The sequence below is a fragment of the Diceros bicornis genome, chromosome 15, assembly GCF_020826845.1.
Source record: "Diceros bicornis minor isolate mBicDic1 chromosome 15, mDicBic1.mat.cur, whole genome shotgun sequence".
Taxonomy (NCBI): domain Eukaryota; kingdom Metazoa; phylum Chordata; class Mammalia; order Perissodactyla; family Rhinocerotidae; genus Diceros; species Diceros bicornis.
The window spans coordinates 9,336,445-9,349,220 of NC_080754.1; the positions used below are offsets into that span (position 1 = coordinate 9,336,445).

The 12,776-nt window shown below is 35.7% G+C and overlaps 1 protein-coding gene across 4 annotated transcripts in view; it reads right to left on the reverse strand.

Moving 5' to 3' along the window:
* Nucleotides 1–12,776, reverse strand: part of CBLB (Cbl proto-oncogene B) — a 199,431-nt gene that overhangs the window by 43,552 nt on the left and 143,103 nt on the right. For all 4 annotated transcript variants that reach the window (XM_058555730.1, XM_058555729.1, XM_058555732.1 and 1 more), the window contains exons 11-12: nt 7,854–8,039; nt 5,898–6,263 (exon numbers count right to left, since the gene is read on the reverse strand). In XM_058555730.1, the coding sequence (XP_058411713.1) occupies nt 5,898–6,263; nt 7,854–8,039 (552 nt within the window). The remainder of the gene's footprint in view (nt 1–5,897; nt 6,264–7,853; nt 8,040–12,776) is intronic.

Consider the following 12,776-nt stretch of genomic DNA (forward strand, 5'->3'; position numbering starts at 1 on the left):
AGTGGCTGGATGACAAGATTTATTATTTCATTCTGAATTCCATGTTCCCACCTGCACCCGTTTCATTTGATTGAAAATCACTTTAGCTGCCACTAATTGAGGGAGTGCAGTAAGTCACAACCTTTTGAGCTAAGAATAAATATTTTATGTTCTCTGGAAATCTGAGAAGCCTGTTTGCTAACGGGAAAACAATAGTTCCTCAAATGTGAAGACTGATAGTATCAACTGAAGAAGTTCACACTGAAATCTCCCTAGGTCAGCCCCCTTAACTGTCAGCTAAGGAAACATCTTTTTCTTCTGCCTTCTTAGCTCACTGTCCCAAATCTACCACAATTCCACTGGAAATGCCACCAACTTAAATATTCTGATCCTGTCACTCCTCTGCCAAAAAACTTTAAAAGCTCTCTCCTGTCTCTCAAAATAAAGATAACTTAGTGTAGAGGAGAAGACACTCCATAACTGGTTTCTATCTACACTGCCATAGTTTGACCTGCCCCACTTGCTCTCTCCAGGCCCTACACTCTATCCAAAATTGCATATTGTCCCACCTCCATGCTCTCCCTTCTTCTCATGTTTACAAAAAGAAGACTTACCAATCTTTTAATGTCTATAGCCAGTGACCCTCTTGCATGAAGCTTTCTTTATTCCTTCTTTCACTCTGCATCTCAATTAGAAAGTTTCCTTCTTCTTGGGGATCCCACACTATATTTTCCAGATACTTCTCCTATGCCTTATCTATTAGTTAATCGTATACCTGTCTCCTCCTCACTAGACTGTGTTACTCCCCACCGTGTCCTGAACATCCTAAGTACTCAAACAGCTGAAACAGGCTGCAGGAATAAGAACACATTAGGGCAAGTTTAGACTCGTGGAAGAAGTATAATCTGAGTTATCACATAATTTATTATGAATTCTAGGTTACCCTAGATTAATATTTTTCCACATGCCTCAAGATAGCATTTAATCCTAATCTTGAAGTTTAAAATGTTTTCTTATGATTCAGATATTGTCTAAAAATTAAGGTTAAAACATTTGGAATCCTTGAGATATAGGGAAAACAGATACTTTCATGATAATCTTAGCATAATTAAGAAAAACCTCTTTATTTGTACAAAACCCCAAGCACAACCCTTTTCCCCATCCCACACATATAAACCCACACATACACGACCCCAAAAATATTGCTATAATTTGTCCTTCAACAGCATCAGATTGGAAATGAAACCAGTGTACACAGAGAACTTATTTTCTGAAAAACAGTCCTTGAGATTTATAGATATGTTTAAAGTCATTCATATAAACATGTGCCTTTCCACCAAAAGAGCAAAAGCCACAATCTCAAAAGGGGAATCATTCGAAGTATTTATCTAGCGACATCTAACAGATTACTGCGTATGGGGTCATTTTAGAATGTCACTTGAAGTAACATGACAAGTCGGAGATAGTTTTTATCACATAAGAAACAGCAGTATTCTTAATCTTTCAAGAGGAACGAATAAAGATAATTGGACACAATGCTAGTATCTAGATATGAGGAGATAAATTTCAAGTTTCCAGTGACATTTTAAAACATTTTGGTGCAAATATCTTCACCTCGGATAATTAAAACAAACCAACCAACAACAACAATAAATAAATATCTAGCCAACAAAATATTTATTAAGGAACAGGTTTCTAATGTAGCTACAACCTGAATTTCAGAGAATGGAAACAGACCATAGGAAAGAAATCTCTTACACACAAAACAAGATAAATAAACCTAAGGGAGTAAATGAAAGTCACAAAAAATTCTCACCCTTCATTTTAGTTATGACTTAGAGGGCTTTTTCTCTCAGAGCTCTTCACAATTACCAAATAGAGTAATTAGAACTTAATTTATTCTTGCTCTCCTTACCATTTATCTAGTGAAGATGCACATAAAAAGGGCAATGGTTCTAATGGACGTTGGGAACCGGCGCATTGATGGAGGACAAATAATGAAGGGGAGTGAATCGTCACTCTATTTATGAGGGGTTTCGGTTTATGAATTCCCCTTATGGTATTCCATATGTATATTTAATTTTAATTTAAACTTTTAGTAATTATCCAAGTTTACTTATCTTTAAAATGAGAAGATAATATTTAATTTTAAGCATTACCTCTAATGAAAATAAGTCTAAATGATAGTTGTTACTATTCGACACAAAAACGTATTTGCTTACATTTGGGGATTGATGGGTTATGTGAAAATAATACATCAACCTCCAAATATCTAAGTCCCCAAACCCTTTACTCCCATGATAAAATTTTTAAAAAATTGTACACTAGGTATCAAAGGTGAAAATACATTGTAACATTTACCATTTTCATTAAGAATATAAATCTTTTTTTAATCAAAATCATTTCCCTTTCCTCTTCACTCCCTCTCCCTTTGTCTACTCTCTTACTGTGAGTATGTTATCTACCTACAGAAAACTACTACTCTTCTAAAGAGGAAAAAAAACATCCTATTTTAAATAAGAAAACTACAGTCTACCTTTGGTTGAAGGCCAGTGCTGGAAAAAGACATTAAAAAACTGTCTGCACGTCCCTGTGTATCAGGGATGTCGTCCTCTTCCTCCAAGCTCCTTCCTGCCCTACCTGTGACCATCTCCAACCCCAGCGTGCACACACCCTTTCCCTCTACCATCCCTTTAAGCACCGTAATACCTCAGCAACCAAGTCACTCAGAGCATACCAAGTATTCATTAGGAACCATGCTGAAGAAAAGGAGAGAAGAAGGGGGAATGAGATGATTTTGGTTTTAAATTCTAAAAAAAAACGACAACCATTTTGAATGAAAATGTCAACTGTTACAACTTTTTCTGATACTCCATGTCTAGCTGTTATTTTTGGTTTTATTCCAGAACCAAGGGGTATGGGGATTTAGATATCTGGAGGGTAACTATTCTAGATACTAGGTACTATTACTATTTCATTTTGTAAATTAAGGAAAATAAGTGAAGTTGGGGGTGAGGGGATGTAGTAAGTTGCTCGTATCCACAAAGCCAGTAAATTCTAGAGCAGGAAGTAAAATTCAGGTCTGATTGCAGAGCCTGATTGATCTATGATGATAAGATTTTTAGTTCTGTTAAAATGCAGTTATCAGCTTTGCCTTATCATTTTTACTTCTGCCTGAAGGAGTTGAATGGTTCCTCTTCTATGAAAACACTCTTAAATCTGAAAGAGGAGAAAACACTGAGACTCTGGTTATCCCGAACACCAGGGGAGTCTCACATATAGAACGTGCTTAAAAATGTGTAATTAAGTCAGTCTGGATTGAGGAACTACAAAGAGGTAAGGTGAGAAATAAACTCCAACCCAGGATCACAGAAACTAGAACTACAGGATCTGAGATGGACTCAGTCTTCTGTCAGTTGTTAGCTGAAGCCAGCCTCTTAAGTCTCCCACCAGTGAAATGAGAAGAGAAATGAAGCTTTTTCTTCTTTATGTAAATTGTGATATACTCTGTGGTCTACTGAAGTGGAATCATTTTTCCTTCATAAAGATAATAAAAGAGAAGAAAAAGAAGAGACATGGTCTTTTTTATAGCATTTAATACATTAACTATATATAAATCCTTCTTTATAATCTACCTTAGAAGTCAAACAACTAGATTAAATTAGAAATCTTAGAAGTCTAATTTTGTTTTAAGTGCTAAGTCCAGTTGTAACATGAAATTAACTTTGAGAATATAAGCACTGCAATATTACTTCATACAACATATATTAGACCTTAAAGAACATTAATAAGGATTATTTCCATAGAACAAAACAAGATTAAAATCCACTTTTCAAGTAAGAGATAAATTTTGCAATTCACTCAGTGTTCCTTGGGATATTGATATATATCAATGATCAGGACATAAAGTTCACATAGAAAACAAGTAAAGGCATATTCATAACTGAAGTCACTAATAATATTTCATACCTATAGTTAAGATAATAAAAATAAATTTTCATACCTGTAACCTAAGAAATTATAACCCTAATTTTCAAAACTCTGACTTTCCATACAAAAATTAACAGCCAGTGTTCTAAGGCTTAGAAGAGCAAGCCTATTATTAGTGCTAGAAGTATATAACACATTATGTAAAAGAACCCTGAAACAAGAGGTCTTCAATGAATTGACTAAGATAATTATTATAAATATTTCTGAAGTCCACTTGGAAAATAAATTGTAACATGCTGCTGAGATATAACCAGCCAATTCATGTCAGAGCCCCTTCCAACACTCTTCTCAAGACAAGTATGATCACATGTGAATGAAAACTAATAGAGGCTAAAGGAAAAAAAAATCACAGAAAAAAAAAATAAAAGAACCAGGGCCGGCGGTGCAAGCGGTTAAGTGCACGTGCATCGCTGCGAAGGCCCGGGCTTCGCCAGTTAGGATCCTGGGTGCACACCAACACACTGCTTGTCGAGCCATGCTGTGGCAGCGTCCCATATAAAGTAGAGGAAGATGGGCATGGTTGTTAGCCCAGGGCGATTCTTCCTCAGAAAAAAGAGGAGGATTGGCATCAGATGTTAGCTCAGGGCTGATCTTCCTCACAAATATAAATAAATAAATAAAAGAACCATAGGTCCCTCCAATCAGGATTCTAAGCTGTGGAAACATTCTTTTGAGGCTGAAAAGCTCTCCGTTTTCAGAGAACATTATAAAAATGCCTTTATAAGTGCTTTGTCTTCCATTTACATCATATTTAGATGACCTTGGAGGAAACCTTTAGAGATCTTCATGTATATAATAGATGAGGAGACTGAAAGTACCAAGGAGAGTCATTGACAAAGAGCCATGGCAAACCACCACCACTCCTTGCCTGTTTTGAATGTCATACTAGACAGTTTAGACTCTGCCTATCCTGGCTGCCCCAGAATATCACTGAGGTTAAATACAATTATACAAAGTTTTCATTATTACTTTACCTTCAAACATATATGCGGATACATACAGGGACACATACATACAGGAGTTGTGTATGTCACACTTCACACTTATTCTTTGTTTCTTGAATATATTAAAGGATTAACTCACCAACTGCAAGCCATTATTTTGAAGGGATAGATTACTCCCTAAAATAACAATTTAAGATCAACAGAGATGAGTTCACTTTAATATTTACAGTCTTCAAAAGGGGCAAAGCCTCCTTCAGCTGAGGGAAGATGGGAACAATCTGGTCTCAGAGTCAAAAATGTCATGGAAGAGAATATTAGAAAATATTACGACTCTGCTAAGGGCCTACAAAGACTCATAAATGCAATGATTTCTGCTGCTGCCCCTTTGGTTCCCTGTACACGTAAATTCTTTCCTGGACCTATAAATGAGAGTGGTGATATCCTTCAAGTTAGAACTCAACATGTGTAAGAGTCTCTTTCCGTTTTATGGAAGAAGACTTGCTTGGTAAGAGTGAAGTGGACTTGGCCTTTTTAGGTATGTGAGAAGTGCATTTTACCTGGCTGCCTCTGTTGTGCTATCCTAGCAATAACAATTCCAATGAGTGCTTTATGATATGCTATAATTATACAACTTCCTTTCAAACTGGATAGAACTAGGAAAGTTAAGAAAAACAGTGCTGATTCTCCCCCCAACAAGTTGTTAATAGGAAAAATTTTTGGCAGATGAAATAAGCGAAGGTGAAATAAATCTCTGGCAAACTGTCTAGTGTCCCACATTAAAATTAAATCATTATTTAGAAACTTCTTCCTGACAACTTCTTTTGAGTTCAAGTTGTAATGAGCTGCTGATTATTTATAACTTGGAGATAATTAAAGACCTGCAGGGAAGTGCCACACTAGGCCAAAAAAACCCAATCTTTTACATTACCTCCCATCAGAAGAGTTTAAGCAGACTGTTTATCTTCTGCTTTGCATATTTCTTACCTTGGCTCCTTCTAAAGGCAAATCATGGCGTCTGTGTTTCCGCATAAGCACTGGGTCAGAGCCCATTCTACTGTGCCTTCCATTTACATTTGAACTGGCTGTGATTCCTGGCTTTGGAGAGCCATCCCCTAGGAGGCGACATCCCACGGACTGATTAGTCCCAAACACATCCCGAGGGCACCAGGCTTCTAGAGGCATTGGCTGGTCTCTGGAAGGCACACTTTCCACGTGATGGAAGTGACGACTCAGTCTATTGTCCGGTGGGATGGGGGGAGGTCTCTCGGGAGGAGGGGGAGGAGGATCTCTTAAGGGAGGAGGTGGTGCTGGGAGTGGTTTATCTTGTTTTCTCACCATGCAAGGAGAAGACTAAAGAGACACAAGAGGAAAAAAACCCAAAAGTTGTACCATGCACTGAAATGATTTCCAGACTAGTACATTATTGCTTTTGTTTTCTAAGCTATAATGGAGATTAGATTTCTATGCCATCTTTACATAAGTTTCTTTTCATCAGCAGTTAATGAAATTTTAAAAATTTAATGAACGATTCATTTAAATATATTTCATAAGGAGTTTTTTTTGTAGAAAATGAGTGCATAAACTCAAATATTAGGATTATAAAAACTATACAGGAAAAAGTAGAATATCAAAATTATATGATGATTTTGACTAGTTGACATTAAAATAATATTGAGTCATTAATTAATTTATTTGCACATTTCCATGATTTAGGAGAGAGAGAAGCAGCCAACCAAAGTTGTTGTTTTTCTGCTTTTTGAAAGAGCAACCTAATTTGTAAAGTCTCTGGAGGACTTAGCGCTGGTTTTGTCATTTTCGTGTCTGCCACTGAAATACAGAGCAAATGGCAAGGAGCAAATGTGCTCTGATTCTTGGTTTTATCAGTTATTACCAGAATAGTGAAAAATCATAAATAATAGAGCAGCATTATTTATAGACCTTACTTGAATTTTATGAATCCTTAAAATGAAAAAAAGAAAAAACACATCAGTCTGATTCTTATGTGGAAATATGAAGGTATATGTTCCTGAACTGAATCTATGTGACTTTTATAACTTTTATTTTTATTTATATGATTCATCTGATGAATGACTTGTACCTTTACTGTTAGAAAACACTAGAGAAAAAAGGAATGTGTTGTGTGTTTACATAATTCTGACTAAATAACATTCCAAAGAGTCTTAACATAATCTTAAAACCATGTTAACTGTGATGTAGAAAAATCAAATACTACTAAAATATTGTACTTCCAATTAATTTTAGACTATAAAGCATAATACCAAATGGAATTAATTTTTAAAATCTTGTATTTAATAAAGCAAAATGATGTGCCCTTACTGAATCTGGAAAAAAATCCACACAGAACTAAAACCAACTTTGGGCTTAAATTCATGGAATTAGAATTATGTCTTTAATACTAACCAGTAATGTAATTACTTTGCAAATATTGTAATTCTTTGTAATTAATTCCTTCAGGTATTAAAAGTACATATAATCTCCTCTTCTGAGTCACCTTGAAACAGGGGTGATAATTTATCACACTTTAAGCTCTTATGCAAATATACTCCCATCATATTTTTCTTGTCCTGACACTATGAAAATGAGCATAAAATATCATTTGATAAGAGCATGCAGTTTATTTTAATACATATAATGATCTTTTAAATCCATTTTACGGAATAACTGTACTTACTCTGCTATTTATTTTAGCCAATCAGAGGGCTGTTACAGACGTGCTCTCTCTGAATACTTATGTAACTTTTACAGTAATACAGCAAGACATGATCTTGGGCTCAGCATAAACAAAATAAGAAACGCATCAAAGTTGTTCATAAACAATTAAGAGCACAAAAAATATGAGTAATGCAATATAAAAGAAACCAAGCAGTTGACAACTGTCACATAAAATTATCATGTGTGTTTCTAATAAAATTGATTTACCTTTGGGGAACCAGTTGGGCTGCTACAGGGAGACCGAACTATGCCTTTCTGGATGAGATCCAGGCGAGGAGGCACTGGTGGCAGGCTTAGATGTGGGATCTGGAGAGGGTCTGGATGTGGCTTTCTTCTCTGTGCAAGGGGAGAGGATCCTGGTGATGTGACTGGTGAATTCTGCCTGTCAGTGCACTGAAAGAGAAAAACGATGTTTATTTAATGTGTAAAGTGTATGCCTTGCAGTTCTTAAAGAAGACATTTAGTTTTGAGAAGGTGCCTGCCATGAACAGCTGTTAAAATAAACTCAGTTTACTTTGATTAATAGACAGAAAGAGCTCACATTGTCCCTCAAGAGCAGTAGTACATAAAAAATAAATGGCTAAGTTTCTCCTACATATTGCAGAGAGGGCTTAGGAAAAAAGGACAGCAATATCATAGTTTAAAAACAATCAAATCCAGACATTCTTCTAGAAACCCATCTACATTTTATGAGGAAACCCAGAAACACACAATGCAGTAATGCACATTGCTCTTGGTTACCTATATTGTACAGTTTTCTCAGGTCTTCGATTTGTAGTACATTCTAGCATTGTAGAACTTAGAAATCATTTTGTTCCATACAAAATATATATCCACTGCATAACCTTTCCTACAAACCAATTAAATCAGGCAGGGTTTAAAAAAAAAATTGTGTAATTAAATTAAACGGGTTTGGGGCCAGCCTGGGGGTGCAGTGGTAGAGTTTGCACGCTCCGCTTCAGTGGCCTGGGGTTCACAGGTTCAGATCCTGGGCGCGGACCTACACACCACTCATCAAGCCATGCTGTGGCGGTGTCCCATATACAAAGTAGAGGAAGGCTGGCACAGATGTTAGCTCAGGTACCACCTTCCTCAAGCAAAAAGAGGAAGATTGGCAACAGATGTTAGCTCAGGGCCATTCTTCCTCACCAAAAATAAATAAATAAAACAAAATAAAATAGACAGGTTTAAGCTCCACTATTTTTTCCCCAAGCCTTCACATGGAAAAGAAATCCTCAAGTTAAATGTTTTTCTTTAAAAACAACTAAATCTAGGGAAGTTTCTATTTCTGCTAAAAACTGATATATTTCTATGCTACTACACATTTTCCATCTTGTCTGGCAGATAAAATAGCATCAAAAAAGCCAATAAAAAGTACTTTGATTTGTACATATGTAACCCTTTCTATTTTGGAAGTGTTTTTTTTTAATGTGACATAATCTGATTGCTATTTGGTATAAGAACCATGCTATTGAATCAAATAGCCTCACTAGGATAAACAATAATCTGTTCTGAAATATCAGGCAGTGTCCTTTCCAAGGCTAAGTTACTAGCTCTTTGGAGATCTAGACAATTTTTATACCTACTACATTAATCTATCATGCTTTGATATTCATCTGTCTCCTAATGCTAGTATTTGTAAAGAGTTTTAAGCTTGTTGTTAAGCCATTTTCCCCTGAACACTACTCACCTTTATAAGAGTAGTCGATGTCAACAACTGACAGTTTAATTTGAACAGTGAGAAAGATTTAGCCATTCTGTCTTTATCTAACTGAGATGGGAAAATAGGTTTGTGTGTACTTCCACACTTAGTTACACGGTGTAAGGTTTTGTTTCTAATTAACTGAAATTGGAGTCTGCCTGATGTTTTTCTCATGATTAGACTAGGGTTATGGGTTTTTGGAAGGAAGACCTTGGAGCTAAAGTAACATTTAACCACATCACACCACAGGTCCTCACTACCAATATGATTCATCACTGTTGATGCTGGCCATAAGAGGTATGACTATCCACTTCTTCTCTGTAAAAGAAACTTCTTTTTTTCCCTTTTTCCAAACTGTACTCTTTGTAAGGAAGTTACTATGCACACCATGAACTTAAGGAGTGGGGAGTTATGTTCTCCCTTGTAAAGGCTTTTTAAAAATAAATTTGACGGGGCCAGCCCCACGGCCTAGTGGTTAAGTTTGGCATGCTCCGCTTCAGCAGCCCAGGTTCGGATACCAGGCATGGACCTACACCACCCAGCGGTGGCCATGCTGTGGTGGTGACCCACACACAAAATAAAGGAAGGCTGGCACAGATGCTGGCTCAGGGTGAATCTCCCTCAGCAAAATAAATATATATATATATATATATATAAATATAAATAAATAAATAAATAAATAAATAAATAAATAAATAAATAAATTTGAGTAGTTAAACAGAAGCTTCTAGACCATTCCTCAGATATGCCTGAATATCGTCATGACATTGCTAAACTGTCAAGTCTTTCTCTCTCTCAATCAGTGCCAAGTAACTTAAAATAGGTCAATAAATTTAGACATAATTTTACATGACAATTTTAAGAACTTTTTCTTTTAGTAATTTCATGATTCTTTTTTATATCTCTTACCTGTGAAAAGGCAAAAAAAAAATTTCTATTGTTACTAAACTGAAGAAAAAAAGTAGAAACTCTCTAGTCATAAACTAATTTCAACGCAGCCGGTGATTTTGAAGACAATTCTGTCCCAAAAATCATGGGGCCCCACATGGTCATAAATTTGAAACTTATGGAGTAAAACTGATCCCAGAATGATCACAGACAGAATGGAAAGATGCCCTGATGTAAAGCTATGTGCATCATAGAATCCTAGCAGTTCAGATCAGGAGATGTCACAGGACATCTAATTCCCCACAATTCCCACTAGCATAAATCGCATTCTCTGAGAACTAGCAAAACTGTTATCTGATAAAAATGCTTTGTTGATCTGGTTATTATCCCTTACAAAAAACACTCAAGAAGCAAAGCTATGCACAAGTTCCTGTCCCAAAGAATGTTTTTTTATATACAGAGAATACATAGCACTTCATTGACTTAGTTACTTGCAGAGAAATCATTCCACACTAGATGCACACAATGCAGACTGCTAAACAAGACCTATGCTCCTCCAAGCACTTTTATTCCACAGCTATCTTCCTGCTTCCCTCATTACCTGAAACAGGAAAGAGAATTCTGACAGAGTCAACAGCCCACCTTTATTAGAACTTGACTTCTGCTTTAGACCACATTAATTATTAATATTTAAGCAGTTACTAAATTCCTAGTTTGTTTAAATAATAGGATGGATTTGATTTGAAATGGGTGAAGGGCTTGTTAGATCTTGAAAGGGTATACCGAAAATCCTCAGGACAGACATCCAAACCAATGTGTATGGTGCAGCAATAACCTTGAACTTCTAGATACTTCCAGACAAGCTCCCTCTCTGCAGCTTTATGAACGTAAATGGAAACAGATCTTGCTTAGCACAATTCATATTGTGTTCTCAAGGTGGCTATATACTGTCCTCCTGAAGAACTAATTCATTTTGAAGCATTACAGTATCTGTAAGTTGGCTTAGTTAGAAGGATTTTATGGAGGTTATATTAGTATGTGAAGCAACAAAAAATGTTTTATCTTTATTGATTATGTGGACTAAATTCACCATAACTTTTTCGTTTTCCTGAGTTCTCCTAAATTATAGTAAAATTCCCATGTAAGAGTAGATAATTTAAGAATGCTCTTTAGATAATAATGCATTATTTTTTGCTGAACTTTTTGCCATCTCTATGAACAATTCTGCAATTAGAGTACTGAAACTTTGCATTAACTTTTATTGCTGGTAAAATTCAATGCTAACTATGAACATCTGTAAAAATTTTTAGTAGACGGTTTTAGTAGACAGTCCCATAAAAGGTCACTTTTAATTTATTTGAATAATCGCCGTTTTTCTTTCCTTCCTATTTGAAAGTCTGAGATGAAAAGAAGCCTAACACAATGCTTCACACTCCAGCTCATAATTCATTTCTCAGATAAGACATTGAAAATTCATGACATCAAAATTTATCAGCTCAACTTCAAGAATAGAAAGTTTGCCCTTTTTTCCCTTCTGAAAATAAAAAGCAAAATAGATTGATTTAATGTAGCTCTAAATTATTTTTCCTTTAAACTATACCTCTGTCTCTAGCTGTAATATTTAAATATTTAATTGCCTTTTAAAGGACTCTGATTTCTAAAGAATCAGAATTTCCGTAGTTATCAGGTACAACAAATACCTTAAAGCCGAGATGTGACACAGAGATGTGGCCAGTCATCTTTAGTCTACTGATTTATACTATTCCCTACACAGATTCCACAATCACACATTTCCCTCAGCCTTTTTCTCGGCCTTCCTCCACAGATCTAATCCCTGCCCCAGGATCACGCAGGCCATCTATCTTTCACTGCTTTTGATAGGTGACAAAGAGAGTTGTTGGGGAAAAACAACAACAAATAACAAAACTGGACCCAACCCTCTGGTTCAGGTTTAAATCCTAAGATTGTGAACCGTGCTAACTTAATCACCTCTTACTGATTTACCCAATATTCCTCATAATCACTAATATCCATTCTGTATACAAACGCAGATTTAATATACATACATGAAACATCTTAAGTAGAAGAGTAGGAAAGCATTTATTTAAATCCTGAATAATAACAGGTAAGTGTTTTGTTGATAGGGGCACACTTGATTGGAATATGTGAACTACAAGTGTGGCTGTCAAACTATAATGCCGACTGATTACAAAGAACAAGGATTTTTTTTTAATAACCATATAATTAACATATAATCTGACTTCATATACAAATATTTCCTATAATATTTAAGTTTCAGCTAGAATTTTAAAATGACATGTAGTCTTGCACCAGTCACCACCTGTTGATATTGTTACCTGCAGATTATAGAATAAGGCTAATCCATTCTGTGGAGACTTTATGGGTTAATAAAATTAAATGAAGGATGGTAAAATAGAAGCTGCTATAAAGCATTTAATTTTTATTTGGATGATATAGTTAGGAACACTGACTATTTTGACAGCAAAGGGACAGAATGCCATCTGTAACATCTCCCAAGT